Source organism: Jaculus jaculus, chromosome 8 (genome assembly GCF_020740685.1).
Source record: "Jaculus jaculus isolate mJacJac1 chromosome 8, mJacJac1.mat.Y.cur, whole genome shotgun sequence".
NCBI classification, from domain to species: Eukaryota; Metazoa; Chordata; class Mammalia; order Rodentia; family Dipodidae; genus Jaculus; species Jaculus jaculus.
Window position 1 is genome coordinate 14,471,408 of NC_059109.1, and position 18,275 is coordinate 14,489,682.

General features: G+C 43.3%; 2 protein-coding genes across 6 annotated transcripts in view; both read left to right on the forward strand.

Annotated features, from left to right (window-relative positions):
- Window positions 1–1,607: 1,607 nt before the first annotated feature.
- LOC101599697 (60S ribosomal protein L22-like) lies at window positions 1,608–2,061 on the forward strand. The gene has a single exon (XM_045157227.1). It carries the CDS (start codon window positions 1,623–1,625, stop codon window positions 2,007–2,009), a length of 387 nt encoding a protein of 128 aa, XP_045013162.1. The 5' UTR covers window positions 1,608–1,622; the 3' UTR covers window positions 2,010–2,061.
- Window positions 2,062–11,608: 9,547 nt separating this feature from the next.
- Window positions 11,609–18,275, forward strand: part of Tfap2b (transcription factor AP-2 beta) — a 29,459-nt gene continuing 22,792 nt past the window's right edge. Inside the window, exons 1-3 of one of the 5 annotated variants that reach the window (XM_045157732.1) lie at window positions 11,610–11,901; window positions 15,124–15,150; window positions 16,341–16,799. In XM_045157732.1, coding sequence (XP_045013667.1) covers window positions 11,821–11,901; window positions 15,124–15,150; window positions 16,341–16,799 — 567 coding nt within the window. In that variant the 5' untranslated portion in view covers window positions 11,610–11,820. Of the gene's footprint in view, window positions 11,902–12,892; window positions 12,911–14,559; window positions 14,737–15,123; window positions 15,151–16,000; window positions 16,095–16,340; window positions 16,800–18,275 lie in introns of those variants that run through there. The other 4 variants (XM_045157735.1, XM_045157731.1, XM_045157734.1 and 1 more) reach the window with 4 other exon arrangements.

An 18,275-nucleotide genomic window follows, 5' to 3' on the forward strand; every position in this document is an offset into this window, starting at 1 on the left:
CTCACACTCCTACCTCTGCCTCCCAAGTGCTGGGATTAAAGGCTTGCACTACCACACCCTGCTCCCTTGAGGATATTTTTAACAATGCTTTCTTTCATATATCTTTATACATGTAGAAATCATTGCAAAATGTAGGCACTTGAGAAACCCTTATTTAAAAAAAATAGGCCTCAAGTAGGCATCAGGAGGTGGAACAGTGACCAACAAATTCTCCTATATCTTTCTTGTAGAAAGCATCCTATTTGATGCATCGAATCTCAAGAACAGTGGCAAGAGTGGATGAAATGCTGACTGTTCATTCTTAGTTTGGTCATACAGTAATTTTATGCTGGGCATGGTGGCACACACCTTTAATCCCAGCACTCAGGAGGAAGAGGTAGGAGAATCACTGTGAGTTCAGGGTCTCCCTGATACTAATGAATTCCCCATCATCCCGGACTAGAGTAAAACACTAAATCACACACAAAAAAATAATGATGATGATGATGATGATGATGAAAGAATTATTTTACAGGGGGCTGGATATATGGTTTGGCAGTTGAAGGTATTTGCTTGCCAGGGTTCAATTCACCAGTCACCCATCTAAAGCTGGACCCCAAAAGTAGCTCATCCATCTGGCATTCCTTCTGTAGTAGCAACAGGCCCAGCAAAATATACACAAAGAGAAAGACCCAGACACATGTGTGTGTGTGTGTGTGTGTGTGCGCGCGCACACACAAGCTTGTGCGCACACGTGAGCACAGATCAATAAAAAAATATTTTTTATGCTCTTTGTTTAGGTCATAATGATGGAGTTAATAAAAAATATTTTATTATGCAGCAGGAAGAGAACATTCATATTTTGTTTATATATACTAGTAAAAGTTTTAAAGGAATCTTCCTGTTTCTCTGCAACTAATGAAAGACTTGGAAAGGATTGTTTCTCTATTTGTTATGTGCTTATTTAACTCACTTAAAGATTTTTTAAAAATCTTGCAAAGGAAGTCTGGTTTTGAGTGTGAGCATTGCATAAACCTTCTGCAAAACACGTTTCCTTAAGAGATCAAATATGTTCCTCAAGAACATTTACTGATGAAAACAGTAAAGGCTCTTCAGCCATATCCTAGGTAAATAACTTCAATTATTTTTGTGGTTGCTGTTCTATGCAGCCACCTACAGAAATCTTATTACGTATGGAAAGAAGTGATAATGACAGAAGCAAAACAGAGACAGGCCAATAAAGCAATTCAACATAATTACAATGTTGTTTCCACTAATAGGAATCAGATAACATATGCATTACATGGAAACAAGGACTCAGCAAATGTGTACAATTCCCCAATCAGATAATACTGACACCCATGCAGAAATAATGGAATCTTGCACATCTATCTCTCAGTGCCGTCCCAAACGATGATGAATCTGCTGAGTCCACAAGACAGATCCACAGCTGTGCACCTGCAGGAGAACCCCAACACCTTGGTGTGGGAAGGAACTCCCTGAGGGTTTGCATAGGCAGAGCCCCTGCCCAGCATCGAGATTGTCCATACCCAGCTGGAATCCTGCACAGACAGGGAGTTCATCACAACCAAGTCTGTTTGACTAGTATTTTAAATTTTTACCTTTCTGTCTCCGCTGCCGCCATGGCGCCTGTGAAAAAGCTTGTGGCGAAGGGGGGCAAAAAAAAGAAGCAGGTTCTGAAGTTTACCCTCGACTGCACCCACCCTGTAGAAGATGGAATCATGGATGCTGCCAATTTCGAGCAGTTCCTCCAAGAGAGAATCAAAGTGAACGGAAAGGCTGGGAACCTTGGTGGAGGGGTTGTAACCATCAAGAGGAGCAAGAGCAAGATCACCGTAACATCCGAGGTGCCTTTTTCCAAAAGGTATTTGAAATATCTCACCAAAAAATATTTGAAGAAGAATAACCTACGTGATTGGTTACGCGTAGTTGCTAACAGCAAAGAGAGTTACGAATTGCGTTACTTCCAGATTAACCAGGATGAAGAAGATGAGGAAGATGAGAATTAAAACACTGGTCTGGAATATTTTGTATGAATTCATGAATAAAACTTAGGAACAACAAAAAAAATTTTTTTACAAGTTGTTCCCCCCACCCCCACTTCTCATAGTGAGTTAAATGTCTCCTGGAAACAGCTTTTTCTTGGTCTGAGACTCTATCTCTAGAGAAAAAGACAGTTGTTTCACCGAAAACACCTTGAGCACACCCAATCCAGATGCTTCTCAATATGTTGCAGGGCCAGTGAACAAAGCCGGTATTTCTTCAGTCCTCGCTTCCTATAGCAAGACCGTCCTTGAGCATTAGAAGGTCGCACTCATATCCCCACCTTTACATGCCACCATTCCATGGCAGAACTTGTCTCCCTTCCCTTGATTTCTAGCACTTCCTTTAGTTTCATTACTTCCTCTTTTTTGTGTGTGTGTGTGGTTTTTCGAAGTAGGGTCTCTGTAGCAGACAGATTCAGGTTCGCTGGGATGAACTTCCAGACCAGGCACAGTTATGGAGGAAGGGATATTTATTGAAGCTTACAGATCCAGGGGAAGTTCCATAATGGCAGAAGAAGCTGGCCTGCCTCCACAGGTCCAAGCTGGGAGACAGACAAGCACAAGCCTAAAGGTCAAAAGCCACAGCATGCTTTGCATATCTTTAGAAACCCACCACCACACCTTAAGATCACCCAGTGACATTGCCTCCAGCCAGGTAGCCAGCAGATGCAAACTACAAACAATAAAGAACTGGATATATTGGGGGCCATCTATTCGAAACACCACAATCTCACTCCAGCCCAGGCTGACCTGGAATTAACTATGTAGTCTCAGAGTGGCCTTGAACTCAAGATGATCCTCCTACCTCAGCCTCCCCAGTGCTGGGATTAAAGGTGTGCACCACCACTCCTGGCCTCATTACTTTCTTTTAATGACGGTTTTTTGTTTGCTTGTTTTTTGGGTTTTTTTTGCAAGGTTTCTTTCTAGTTCAGGCTAACATGGAATTCACTCTATAGTCTTGGGCTGGCCTCAAACTCATGGCAACCTTTGTACCACTGCTTCCCAAGTGCTGGGATTAGAGGCATCCCTGGACCTTAATGACTTTTGATTTATCCATGATAACTTAAATTGAGATTCTTTATTTGTACAAAACATCTGAAATTCAATTTGACCAGCACAGAGAAAAATGTCTGAATCAGATGTCCTGATTTAACCCAGAATTTTCACTCAACCTATGGGTTTACCAGTCTCAAAACGATGTCAGGCAGAGTCAAGCATGGTAATGCTTGCCTGTAATTCCAATAGGCAGTGGCAGAAGAATCACTGCAAGTGTGATGCCAACCTTGTCTACAGAATGAATTCTAGGCTAGCCCTGACTACAGAGGGAGACCTTGTTAAAAAAACAAGAAAACCAAAACTCAATATTATTCTTTTTTAAAAAAATTTTTTGTTTGTTTATTTATTTGAGAGCAACAGACAGAGAGGGAAAGACGGTGGTGGGGAGAGAGAGAGAGGGGGGGGGGGGGAATGGGCTCATCAGGGCTTCCAGCCACAGAGAACGAACTCCAGATGCGTGCGCCCCCTTGTGCATCTGGCTAACGTGGGTCCTGGGGAATTGAGGGAATTGAGCCTTGAACCAGGGTCCTTAGGCTTCACAGGCAAGCGCTTAACCACTAAGCCATCTCTGCAGCCCTCAATATTATTCTTACTTGGTCACTATTCTCCATTAGCTACAGACTCAGATGGACTGTGAGAACACTATTGCCATGTCACTCTCTATTGCCCCTGATGCTGGTACTTTTACTGAGTTCGACTTTATTACATTACTGTTTTCAAGATTTGTAACAAGATATGTGGACAATGAAACAATATTTCATTGAAACAATGTAGTATTCATCCTATAATTTAAAGTAGTAACTATTCTTCACAATGTTTAGCAGCCCCAAAATTAGCGTGTCTTTTAAAATATATTTTTATTGTAATTTTTATAGCAGAAAGAATAGGAATAAAGGATAAATTCTTGTAGTAAACTAACTTGTTGTCTACTGGCTTAAGTTGGTTATAATTTGTTCATCAACTTCTTTGGGGAAAATTATTGAAATAGCCACAAATCTGAGATGTAAACAGTATGTACAAAATGCTGAGTAGTTTCCTTATCATGGGGCTCATGACATGACATTTTATATATATATATATATATATATATATATATATATATATATATATATTATTTTTTTGAGATAGGGTCTCATTCTAGCCCAGGTTGACCTGGAATTCACTATGCAGTCTCAGGCTGGCCTCAAATTCATGGTGATCCTCCTACCTGTGCCTCCAGAGTTCTGGGATTAAAGGTGTGCACTACCACCCCCAGCTGTATATATATTTCATAAAAGAAAATACATTTTATATTAATAAAAGTTGTTCAGAGAGGTAAGTAATTTTTCTTATTACCAGGACAGTAAATGACAGGTCTTAAATTCACACAGATTTGACCTACTCTGGAGCTGATATCCTTCCTCACAGGGTGGAGTGGTAAATATGCTCAAAGTACATGATATACTTGAATGAAAGTCTTTAGGAAACTCACCACCATGTACAACGAAGGCATGCAATATTTTTATAAAGATAGGATTATTTCTGTAGACCATGGAAGCTGTAATTCCTGATAGTGGAGCAAATGAGAAAATGTTGAAAAACCATGCTGACCTCCATACCCACTGTGCCTCCAATATTCACTACATTAAAGCCATTTCCAAAAGATATGAATGGTTGCTGAAGAGCTCCTAGCAAACTGCCAACCTACCTATTCCCTTCCCCAGGGAGAAAATCCCTCCTCTGAAGTGTCTCCTCTTCTATTTCCCCATTTCTGAAAATTTTAGTGTTATTGGACAAGGTTTGAATTTGACCTACTTCATCAGATGTTACTGGCCATAGTTTTTAGGATAACACATGAAAAGTGTTTCAGTACATTAAGATGCAAATGTAGACTTAGATGTCTGAATGCATGTTATAGTTAGTTATAAGAATGTTTGACAGCTGGAGAGATAGTTTGGCCGTTAAGGTGCTTGCCTGCGAAGCCTAAGGACCCATTTTCCACTCTCCAGGTCCCATGTAAGCCATATGCATAAAGTGACACAAACACAGAGTCGCACATGTGCACAAGGGGCGCACATGTCTGGAGTTCGAGTGCAGTGGTTGTAGACCCTAGGCCAAATCTCCCTCATTCTCTCTCTCTCTCTCTCCCTCTCACATTAAAGAAAGAAAAAAAGAAAAAAAGACCAGTCTGTTGTTGGGCTTGCCTCAAAGAAAACAAAAACAAAAACAACAACAAAAAAAAAAGGAGAATGAGTCATCCTAAAATCCTGTGTGAAAATGTAGCCTCCAATATGTTTTTATTAAGAGGAGAACCTTTGGGAGGTAACCAAAACCAAAGAATTAGCACCTTCATAAGAAAGCCCTGAGGTGGCTGTTGACTCCCTTGACCTTTCTGTAATCTGAAAGCACCAAGAAGACCTCACTAAACACAGAACCTACTAGCTTCCTGACCTTGAACTTCTTAGAGCTAGAACCCTGAGCAATAAGTCCATGTGGATAAATGTGAGCTGTTTTATGTGGCCTTTTAAAATTGCTCATAGGAACTTATATTGATTATTAATTAAAATGAGAGAAGGAATGAGAGAAGACAGAAGCACAAAGTTAGGGCATACATGGATGCTAAAGTGAAAATCACCGGCTGCAGGATGATTAGGAACAAGTAACTGTCTTGCTGCCTGCCCAAACTTGATACTTTCACAAACCTGTGTAAGGTACTTTGCTATATCAGCCCAAGTGATCTGAAATATTATAATCTTATCTTTTTAATTTACTTCTAAAATCATTATTACTAAGAGCTTGTTTAATGGTCGGTATTTATCAAAAGATTGGGGACAGATATCTCCACTCCAGGGTCTCAGGGAGCTGAGACTGTGATACTGTGCATACGTAGAAAGGAACACTTCCATTTAAAATTTTTCATTAATAATTGCTTGAAACTTTCATAAATGACACTTATAAAAACCCTCATAAAAGTATATTTCTAGGAAAGAACCTTGGAAACTGTCCAGGAAAACTGATACCATCAAAAGGCCAAAGGACTTGCTCAAGGAATCAAAGCTTACACGTGAGAGACTCTCTTATGGTTAAGAACAGTCACAAAATAAGCATCTTTCTCTATTTTTTTAATCAAAATACCTAGATGAATGTGAGTTTTAGGAAGTGTTTCCAATGTAACATTAATTTCTTCCAAATGTCTCTTGTTCGTATGAGATGGGTTAGTTGTGATGTTAAGCATTGTATGTGTTTATTCATGCTTTAAAGGTTATATTTCTGCTCTATATCTTTCCCAGTCTTTATTTGCAAATTTTCCTCACACATATGTATTGGTCTATTGGTTGCATTTTGAAACAAAATTGCTTAGTGTTGTCACCCTTCAAGATTGCCCCTTCTTAAAGCAACAGTAACGGAAGAGCGTGATGGAAGAACCAGTCTCCTTGCATTAGCGATGGCAGAAGAGACACACAGCTCCCACACGTTGTATGTGCGATGTTCTTGGTACTGGAAACCATTGCTCTATGAATGTTTGTGACATATTTTTTTCCAATCTGGCATATGTAACCCTTTAGCCCTGTATGCTAGCATATAGAAGTTTGAAACTATCCCATTATCCAGTTCACATCCACCCAGTTTACTAGAAAAGTTTAAGGACTTCAGAACATTAAAACGATTTAATAAAATCACTATTATTGGGCTGGAGAGATGGCTCTGAAGTTGAGGCACTTGCCTGAAAAGCCTAAGGGCCCACGTTTGATTTCATAATACACATGTAAAGCCAGATGCACAAGGTGGCCCATGCATCTGTAGTTTGTTTGCAGTAGCTTAGAGGCCCTGGCATGACTATTATATCTCTCTCACTCATCTACCTCCTTCTCTCTGTCTCCCTATTAGTGCTCAAAAGTCCAAAAGAAAGTAGGCCTTTTCAATTGCAGTTATTTTAATTTCTACAAGTGATTTCAAATGATTTTTTAAATTCACAAATGCACTAGGCCTGATGACACCTGACATCCCAGCTTTCTTTGGCTATGAGTTCAAGGCCGGCTTATACTAGTAGTTATAACTAGATCCTGCCTCATTTAAAGAAAAAATTACCTTATGACTAAGATATGAAATGTTTTTTCAGGGTTTATCTCAATATGCATACTTATGAACTGTTAATATAGAGACAATTCTACCCAAATTTAATCTCTAAAAGTATTTGTATGCAAATATTCTTCCACATAGTTTGTTTCCTCGTACCACAACCACTGAAACCTATGTGGTATGGAAGCCCTATAGATCCAAGGGTGGGTGCTTAAATAATGTTAGTTTCACTCAGTCAACAGTACTTTTTCAACATTGATATGTAATGAAACCTTCCAAAAATGTGATCATGAAAAGGTTCTGAGACAAAAGTATGGTTGGAGTTGGGAGTCAGAGTGTTGTAATAACATAGGGAACAGCCCTAACTTACTCATCTACTCAAGAACAGATTGGAACAGGTTACACTGTGCTGGGGTTTCCTTTCTTTTCCTTTCCTTTGCCTATTTATAAAAGCCCAAGACAAAAATACTCCTGGAAAACCTTAATAATTAAAAAAAAAAATGTTTTCTACTTTCAGAAGGAAGTAAGCGCCTTGGGTAAAGTTTCATGTCTATTTTAGGAAGATGGAGCTAGAGGCTCTCACCTCTAAGCCCTTCTGCCTGGTGGAGGCATCTGCTTTTCTGACACCCAACTCGGTGTTTAAGATGATGGCAAATTAAATTGTTTCCAAAGAAATGGCATTAAATATCCATCCCAAGAGTTGTTTCCACTTTATAATTGACTGCATGGGAGCTTTGGGCTGTTAAATCTTCCACAAGACCTGTAATGAAGAATGCCAGGGTTTAATCCTGGCACAATTATCCTATTTTTAAAAGTGTATCACTTTTATTGTATTGTGTTGTTTTTTTTTTTAAATGTGTGGGGAAGTTGATAGAGAGAAACCCAGGGAAATTATGTAATAATTTGCATCACTAAAGAAGTATCAAATCAAAGAGAAGAATATTTGTATTTAAATAAACTCCGATAGTTACTAAATAGAGCTTTAGAAAGATGGAAATAGGAGAATACTGCATATTGACTGTTAAAATGTTTTTGTAACATTCTAAAAAGCCATGAACGTACTCCGTAAACTGCCAGCAGAGGGCGCCATGCGAGGTTCGCTTGCCTTCAGGTATGGATTCTTAAGTTTATTGGACAACGTTCTCTGTCTTCGTATCTCAGAAAAAGGAGGACGCTAACTCTTCTTCGTGGTTACCAACTGAGGCAGATATAAGCAACAAAGAAATTGTGAGTGTGCGGATATGGGCTGTCTCTTGAGTTTGCATTCAGGTGAGCGTGTGTTTGCCCTGAAAAAATAAGTAAATAAATAAATAAAGTGGGCATAAGGCAAATAAGGCAAGACAACGTTATGATGAAAATGCATATTGTACCTTCGAACTTCCCTTCGGAATCGAGAGTTGTTTTGCCTTTGCACATTTTACCGAGTTTACTGAAAGGATTTTTTTTTTTTAAGACCGTAAGTAGATGTTAAAGCAAAATTCAAAAGACTGGAAAGGAGGAAGAACCGTTCAATTTAAGAAAAGGAAAGGAAGAAAAGAAAAGAAAAGAAAAGAAGAGAAGAGAAGAGAAGAGAAGAGAAGAGAAGAGAAGAGAAGAGAAGAGAAAAGAAAAGAAAAGAAAAGAAAAGAAAAGAAAAGAAAAGAAAAGAAAAGAAAAGAAAAGAGGGGAAAGGGAAAGGGAAAGGAAAGGAAAGGAAAGAATCGCAGCCAGGTATGGTAGTGCACGACTTTAATCCCAGAACTCCGGAGGCATACGTAGGATCGCCGTGAGTTCGAGGTCACCCTGAGACTATATAGTGAATTCCAGGTCAGCCTGGGCTAGAGTGAGACCCTAACTCAATAAAAAAGAAGAAGGAGGAGGAGGAGGAGGAGAAGAGAACATATCTTAGTAGAAGTGGAGATTTTGTTTGCACAACTTCGAAATTTTTCTAAGTTTTTAGATGGATTCTAAAATAAGGGCAATAACAGCTAATTTTTAAAAACCCACTTAGCAATAACATGTTTTCAAGAACCTACAAAAAAAATTGCTGAAAAAGAAATTCAAAGGCTGTTCGGCTTTTATTTCTAAAAAATCCCTACAGAGGGCGCTGTTGCCCGTTCAATGACTTTGGGGAATAATTGCTGGGCAATGTTTGCCTTGAAATTTCTAGGATTTTTCACAAAACGCCCACTTCTGAGAATTAACCAGGATTTTTATTATCTTCATGTAATTCGTTCGGTGGTTCTTGCTGTATGTGTACACATATTTTTAGTTTTGTTTCATTCTTAAGACCTGATTTAACTTTCAAAAGGAACTTAATACATTTGAACCAAATACAGAACATATTTCCACTTTTTTAAACACCTCATATTAACATAAGATAAATTACATACAAAATTAAAATTATATATAAATAAGGCTACAAAAATTTTACACTAATGTATTCTATTATACATAGTTACAGTACATTGTTAAGTAGTTTCATAAATACAATTGTCCCTTCAGGTGCTTTGCTTTTGCTAAACATCAGAGTCTATTTCAGAATAATTAAGGACATATTAAAAAGCGGTGAAAACATAGTAAAAGCAAAAATTAGATTTTTTAAAAAAGTCATTTTTGTTCTAGTTAAGGTGATGTTTAGAAAATAAAGACTGGGGTGTTGATGTGAAAGAGAGATGGAATTGACTCTCACTGATAAGTGTGTGCGTGAAGAATTTGAAATACTAAATGTACACATTATCTACCTTTGACAGCGCATCCACCTGGGAAGGTTTCCTTTCCAGACGCGGGTATGGAAAGGCATTCCTGTCTCCTAAGGAGCTCTAGGGCCCATGAGCATATCCCTGCTGTTTGTTGCTCCTACTGGAAAACCCCGCATCGCTGGACTTAAGGTGCAGATACTCAAATGAGATGGAAAAGAGGAAGACAAGAAGGAAGTAAGGAAGGGAAGGAGGGAGGGAAAGAAGCGCCAAAGAAGGAAGAGGCAGGCAAAACAAACAAACAAACAAACAAACAAATCCAATGGAGAAGAAGAAAGGCTTTATTGCTGAAGTTCAGAGCCACCGTTGAGTTTCTTCCATTTAATTGATGGTGAAATAATTAGCAATAATGAAGAGGTGTCCACAGCTCACATCCCTCCCACCGCCCTGCTTCTACTGAATCCTCATCCGCCCAGGTCCCCGACCCTCCCGCGGAATACCACAGCGCACTGAAGTCCTGGGCTTAAAGACAATCGCCCGTTGCAGATTCGCTCTTATCAGGTTTAATAACTTCCACCCCAAATTGCCCCTTCATGCCTTCCTGTCATATATTTTCTTACCAAGGGCCAAAGATATTCCTCAGTGATCCCCCCTTGGTCTGGGGAAGCTTTCGGCACCGCACCCCGAAAGGGAATAGTAGAGTGGGTGGGAAGAGGGGGTGGAGGGGAGCTCCGAGAACCTAGAATTCCTGGCGCAGTTCAGAATCCCTGTGCTTGGAAGGGTACCCCTGTTTGAGGTTTACTTAACTTTCTTATTTTTGTTACTTAATGTTTTCTTGTAAAATTACGCAGGAATCATTTTGTTAAAAGAAAATCTACCTTAAAACCAAGTACGCCAAATCAAGCAAAGAAAAATAACCCTTGCACATTGTAAAACCTTCCCCACTATCTAATATTCACCTTAGACATCCTCCAAGGTTCAGGTAACCACTCCTTGAGTCTCCAAGATTAAAACCCCAATTACAGAAAGACAACAGATGCAAACCACTGTCTCCCAACTCCATTAAGAAGGCGCAAAATTCTGACATTGTGTGAATGCACAATTTCGTGCTTCCAACATCTGAAAGGGGGGGGGTGAATCTTCATACAATGGAGACTTCAGGCAAGAGGAAAACACAAACAACCCCTCAAAGCAGCAGTGTGGACTGTGGTGTTCCTATGATATTTAAGTTTCCAAATGGTTAGGCAAAATAGATAAAAATACAAAAAAAAATCTAAAAAAAAATCACCGTGGTGGTGACTAGCTGTTTTGATCTGCAGCAACTGAGATAAAGTTTTTATATATGAAAAGTTTCATAGCTGTCAATGCATATAGTCCTTGAAATCAGCAAATCCAGTTAGAAAAAAAAAAAAACACGTTCCCTTCCTGAACACCCATGAAGAGGAATTCTGTGTGTTAAAGAATCTCAGGCACGGTCCCCTTTTAAAAATCTAGGTAGAAAATTAGGGGACTGCTGGCCTCAGGTTCTGGTTTATGAATTGTTAAAGGCTGCAGTTAGTGCTCACAATGATTCATCATTTTCAACGTAGAGATTTTTTTTTTTTAATGTATGTGTCTCTGTGAGTCACCCTGAGCAGCTAGCTGTCCTTTAAATGTGCGTTTAGAGTGCACAGACTCCGTGAGCAGGAGAGGTGCTTATATAAGTAACGCCGGTATCTGAGTGCAAATCTGAGTTTAAGCTGTTTATAATCTATATGTGTCTGTGTAGGTTGTAGCTAAGTCCCATGTGTGTGTGGTGTGTGTGTGCGATGCTGTTTTTCTCTCTGCTGGGGTTTCCTTCTTCAGTCTATTGTTTGAGACAGCAGATATAAGTTGCGATGGGAGAGGAGCTGCGATTTGGTGTGTATCCCCCATTTCCAATTATAGATGGATCATTACAGACAGCGGAGTCCTGAGAAGGCAGACATCTGCTCCTCACATGAATGCACTCACCTCCTAGAGATCAGGCTGCCAGCATGCTCTGGAAACTGGTGGAGAATGTCAAATACGAAGATATCTATGAGGTGAGCTTACACCCCCCTCAGAGGCATTTTTAGACCTTTGCAGTGAGAAATTTTGAGCTTCTTGACACCCCCCAACTGATAAATATGTTTTTAAGCTATTTACTTGCAGATTTCCGGTCGGTTTTTCTGAGCTTTCTTTTTAACTTACTGAAGCTGGCTCTGGGAGATTTCAGTATTCCGAGAAAGGACTTTTAAGGTTGAAATCTGGAGATTTTAACTTAGGAGGTGTTTTTTTTCCCTCTCTTTCTCTCTCTCTTTCTTTTTCTCTCTCTCCTCTTCCCTTACGTGCGGCGATGGGGAACATGGAGCTACTGAATTTAGGCAATTAGACTCTGGTTAAGACAGGCACTTTCTTCGGGAGCTGGGTTTTCGGTCTTTCCTCAGACCGGAGCTTTGAAAAAAAATTTTTTTTTTAACTTTCAACAAACTGAAATCGAAACAAACGGATCCAAGGTGGGGGACAGAAAATATAGGCAAGCGGACAGATATAAGAATGGATACGTTACAAAACCAGGAGAGGTCGAGGATAATTTATTATTTTATGACTCTGTGTGTATGTGTGTGTTTTGCTTCTTTGCGGGTCAGTAGATGCAAACACAGATCGCAGCTGCCTCGTGTCGGGGCTTTTTTTTTGTTTTGTTTTTTGTTTTTGTTTTTCTTTAAACGAAATCTTTCCATCTCCGGTGCGCCCGGCTCCCTCCAACAGGGAGAGCGCAGCGCGTCCGGGGCTCCGCGCGGCGCCTCGGCGGGGCAGGACCGCGCCGGCCCGTTGCGCTACTCCGGGGTACGCTCAGCTCGCACGTCCCGGGCGGCGGTGCAGCTCCCCGGCGAGGCCAGGCGGCAGCGGGCGCCGACCCGGCAGGAACCACGAGATCCCGAGCCGCAGCCGGAGAGACGCACATGGGCGCAAGAAGTAGGGGGAAAGCAAAGTTCATCGGAGACGTCGAGGGTGGAAAGAAAGGCTTGGAGAAAAGCAAGGAGACACAGACCGAAAGAAAAGGGGGAAAAGGTGAGGGGGGGGGGCGGTAAGAGAAGGGAAAAAGGGCCGACAAGGCGCGAGGCCCTGGAGACGGCAGAGAGGAAAAGTTGGGGAGCAGGAGCCAAGGGAGACGCGTCCACTTAACTCGGTTGGACCCAGCGGTGGAGCTGGGGATCAGAGGAGCCAGACTGGGTCAGGATAGGAGGGCGCCCGCGCACCTCCTGGCCAGGCGTGGGGTCGCCTCGCGAAGCTAAGAGCGAGCGATTGGCTTCCCCCCACTCCCCACATCCTCCCTCCCCCACCCCAATGGCACTGGCCCGGACCCGCCAAACCCACTGCGGCTCCGGGTGGGGGGGAAGGCCGGGCCAGCAGCTAGCGGAGCCCCGCGCCCAGGGGCTCACGTCCCGGATGAGCCAGCCCTGCGCCGTCGTGGGGAGGTGGGGGGGCTGTATCTACAAGAAGGAAGAGAGAGAGAAGAGAGATGAGAGAGGAAAGAAAGGGCGGAAAGAGGAAGAGAGCATAGAAGAGAGAGAGAGAGAGAGGAGAGAGAGATGAGAGAGGAAAGAAAGGAAGGACGGAAAGAGAAAGAGGGAATAGAGGGAGGGGAGAGAGAGAGAGAGAGAGAGAAGAGAGTTTCTTTCTCTTTGTGGCTGTTTATTGACTGTAACGGGGAGCCGCGCCTCCCCGCCTGGTGGGGTTTGTTTCGGTTCGGCCTCCGTTTCTTTCCTTAACAGGCGGGATAATGTTGAAGTGCGCGGCATTAATTAGAATTGTCCCGAAGAGTACGGTCACCCGATGTGAAGTAGGGCGCGGGCATCGGCGGGGCCGGGACCACAGTGTAAACAGCTCTGGATATTCGTAGTGATGAAAAATAAACAGGCTAAATGGGAGAAGAAGGGAGGGAGAGAGGGAAGAGGGGGGGAGTGGAAGTAGGAAGAGAGAGAGAGAGAGAGAGAGAGAGAGGGAGAGGAAGGGGAGGGAAAGAAGAGGGACAGGGGCAGGAAGAGAGGAAAGGGAGGGAGAAGGAGGGAGGGAGGGAGAGGTTATTATTCCTGGCTGCCTAAATTTTCTGCTCACAAGCCAGGAGAGCCGGCAGCCTGGTGGAAGGAGCCTATTAAAGTCTGGACTAAGGTTGAACTTTAACAGAAATGGCAGTCAGGCCAGTTGAACGGGTTCCTGAAACATCCAAAAAGATTTTCTATTGCCCCTGGCTTTGCCTGGAAAGGATAAGTTTTGGTGTACTTGAAGATTGATGGCATATATTTTTAAAGCGAGGTAAAAATCGCAGACTCTTAAGCACAAAGGAGGAAAAGACTGTTCAAAGTACAGAACACCCACCCCACCCCCACCCCACCCCCTCCAAAAAAAGGAAAACCTCCCCTCTGTCCTTAACGACGCGAGCGTTACCTTCCGCGTTAAGTACAAGTCTGCAGACCTCCCTGTGAACAACGGGGCCCACCAATTTCCTTCCCTCTCCCCTTCAGATGACGAGGCAGGGCCTTCTGTATTTTGTTTATTAATCTGCAGGCCAAGCACCCGGGGCAATTACCCCCCTCCCATTGGGAAGTGTCTCCCTCCAGATACAAGGACACGTTACGTGCCCGGGGAGCCCCCTGCGCGGCTCTGCCCCAGCGCCTGGTCCACAGAGCAGAGGCTGCCCCGACTGAGCGTCCCAGCTCAGTGAACTGAACTTCTGCCTCTTAGCTGCTAAACTTTTTCCCCAGCCTGCTTTTGCCAGCCCCCTCGTCTGATTACATCTACTAATTCTCCACTGAATGAACGTCATTTACAATAGCAGAGGAGCTCTGCGCTCGCCGCTGCTTCACGCTCCATTTGTCCTCCATTCTCCCTTTAAAGTACTCGTGTAATATTAATAGTCATGAATATCAATTATTATGAGGCGGTGTAGGCAAGCGGAGGGAGGAAGGGGCGCAGCCGGAGCGGTCCGAGCAGTCTGAGCCTAGCTTCGGGTGGAAGAGGACTGCCCCGTTGAAGGACCGAAGAAAAGAGGCCAAAAAAAAAAAAAAAAAAAGACAGCGGGAGACAGATGAGCAGTTCTGCTGTGTGTGACAGGCATCTCCAATCTTGTTGGGGGGGGGATCTTTTTTTTTTGATGGCTTGTCCTGGAAACACCTCGAGCTCAGCGCCTGTGTCCAGCTCGCTTCTCTGCTGGACTCCTTGATTTTTATTTTTTTAAAAATTCATTGTTTGATTTTGAGCAGTAACCAGGCTTTTTTTTCCAGATGTTAGTCCACACCTATTCATCCATGGTGAGTTTGGATTCACGTTGTACCAGAATTGCATGCACTCTCCTCTCACTGTCTCTCTCCCGTCTCTGCATCTCTTTCCGTCTCCCTGCTCCTTTGGGCGCCTTTGGCTTGGTAATTTAGCACCATAATTGGACGAGGCTGCAGCTGCCTCTGTCTGCATTGTGTGTTCTCCCTCTGAGCTCCGTGAGTCAGCTGGGGGGTGGGGGGTGGCTGAACCAAAAAAACTTTCTTTGCTATTGCCTTTTGGAAATGTAGGTGACTATTTCTAAGGGGAAACGTCTTAGGGACGTTATTGTGTCATTTCTATAAAGGAGAGGGGAATCACTTAAAGTGCCTACCACATTCCTCTGCCTCTCACTTGCCTTACACTGCAGAGAGGACCAAAAAACGAGTTGTAAGGGTTATTTCTGTGACACCCCCCCCCAACTCCAGCTCCTTCATTTTAACACCCTGAAGTATTAACAACATTTGCTATAGAAAGCAAGCTCAGAAATAACTCCTGCAAACCACAACTCAACTTAATTTATCATGGGCTTAGGGGGTGTGATTTCGAATGAGATCTATTTCAATCAAACAGTGTTTAAGTCATTTAATTCCTCTTGGGGAGGGAGGGGTGACTGAAGCCTCGGATAGCAGGCAGATTCCTTCCAGCCCTGGGATTCTGCAGGTTGTGTGACGAGCCTCTGGTTAACCAGCCCCATTGCCAGGGGAGACAGAACTTGGTTTTGTAAGAGGGATAGCACGAATTAGGAAGTTTATTTGGTGTGCTTTGGGTCTCTGGAAGAGTTGGGGGGGTGTATCCCTTAAAAACAACAGCAGGCTGAGAAAGGCCCACCCTGCTACAGAGGTCTGCATGTTTGATGGGAGTCCTGAGTGTCTCAGCTCACAAGGGTCCTTTGCCTAGCTTCTTTGACTTCCCAAACGAAAAGCTCAGGGGCTCCTTAGTGAGTGGTCCTCCTTTTATTTTATTTTATATCTACTTTTTCTTTTCTTTTTAGATTTCCTCTCTAAAGCCTTCCTTTAGGAATTGTTGAAAACATGTCTTGGGGCCCTGACACTACTTTGGCTCTAAAGTTTAGCCTCTTTCTTCTACTGCCACGGCGAGGTTTAAACAGAAGCCGAACTTTTTTTTCCTCCCCCCCCCCTCTCTTTTTCCCCTTTTCTCTTTCTCCGTCTCTCTCTTCTCCCAGGACCGGCACGATGGCGTCCCAAGTCACAGCTCGAGACTCTCTCAGCTGGGCTCGGTGTCCCAAGGACCGTACTCCAGCGCCCCGCCGCTGTCCCACACCCCGTCCTCGGACTTCCAGCCACCCTACTTCCCGCCTCCTTACCAGCCGCTCCCCTACCACCAGAGTCAAGACCCGTACTCGCACGTCAACGACCCTTACTCCCTGAACCCTTTGCACCAGCCCCAGCAGCACCCTTGGGGCCAAAGGCAGCGGCAAGAAGTGGGTTCGGAAGCCGGTTCGCTGCTGCCCCAGCCCCGGGCGGCCTTGCCCCAGCTCTCGGGCCTCGACCCTCGGAGGGATTACCACTCCGTGCGCCGGCCCGACGTGCTTCTACACTCGGCGCACCACGGCCTGGACGCGGGCATGGGCGACAGCCTCTCCTTGCACGGCCTCGGTCACCCCGGCATGGAAGACGTCCAGGTAACCCCACACAAATAAGCAAACAGAAAAAGACGATAAAGAAAGGCCTGGGGCGCGCGGAGGAAAGAGGGATGAGGGGAGGGGTGGGGTGCCGGGTGCAGCTGTCTCCTTGGGAGGGTCGGGGGAGTTGTCATCTTTAGAAAACAGGACAAACTGGGCAGGACGTGTCGTCTGGGGTATTGCATGTGTGACTGCAAGGTGGTGGTTTGCTCAGTTCGGAATGACAGGATGGCTCGGAATTAAACCAGGGAAGAAGAAACACATGCGTTTGGCTAGTTTGGATCGTTTATGGCCAGGGCTAATATTTTTGTCTTGCTTCCCCTATCGGACCTTTTTTTTTTTTTTTTCTTGGCATATTCTTTGTTGTTTTGTTGAGATGACGACTGGTTCAGGGGGCGCCCCAACGTGAGTCTGGCCCTCTGACGTGGCGGGTGAAGTGCGGGCTGTTTGCATCCACAATTGGTGCTAGACGCGAGCGCGCATGCCGGAAGAGGGTCGTTGGCTATGCGGGTCTTGCTTCAAAGTGTCCCAAAAACTGCAGAGCCCTTTTCCAAAGTAGAGAGTTCCAGAGTCATTGCCTGACAATGGGATATTTGTAGACACAGGCCCAGAGAGCCAGGATTCCTTTTGAGAGTCCCTGAGGACTGATGCCACTTTAAAAATTCTTGTCACTTTGGGGTCCATTTCAAAAGACTGAAGCAATGTTCTTTCTCCACTTCCTTCTTCAGTCACCTCGTCCCCAACCACAGAAAAGAAAAAGGAAAATAAAATAAAAACAAAACTCCCTCCCTTCAGGGTCTCCTTACCAGCTGAAGTGGCGTCACGTGTTTATTTCTTAAAACAAAAGGCTCAAAACACTCCTCCTACCCAGCCAGGATCCCATCTGCAAAGGACGCAATAGGAGCTGGTTTGGTTGAGAATACTTGGTTAAACTAAACAAAGAAACGTCAAGGAAATGATTCCTAAACACTGTCAGGGTGATTCTGAACAGTTCTCCCTCCCCCCCCCCCAATTTAAATAGTCCCCAGGAAGGGATAAATATAGTTAAAAGGTATTTAAATGACACTTTGATCTCCTTGCCATCTTGTGTATATTATGCATCATTTTTAGGAATACCTCTGAAGCAAAAAATAAAAATTAAAATATTAAATTGAAAAGAGGAAAGGGTGGGAAAAAAATCATTCCTCCTTACCTCCTTAGGAAATAATAATAATAGTTAAAATGTGGTGATAGCAGCAAATACTGTCTCTGTCATCCATGGTGGTTTATTGTTTTAAAGAACCTCATTATTAAAATTTAAAAAAAAAAAGATATCACCTGATTTGTGACTGGATTTACCCATAGTAATAAGAGTGATGGTTTTGTTGATTGAGCTGAGCTTGCCTGTGCCCGTTTGGAGATATTGCTTATTTCGAGATGTCATATGAGAACGGAAATATTTAATAGTTTTCTTTTAATGCATTGGAGTAATGTCTG

Coding starts and splice junctions, on each gene's coding strand:
- LOC101599697 (XM_045157227.1), top strand. CDS start 1,623: ATGGCGCCTGTGAAAAAGCTTGTGGCGAAGGGGGGCAAAAAAAAGAAG.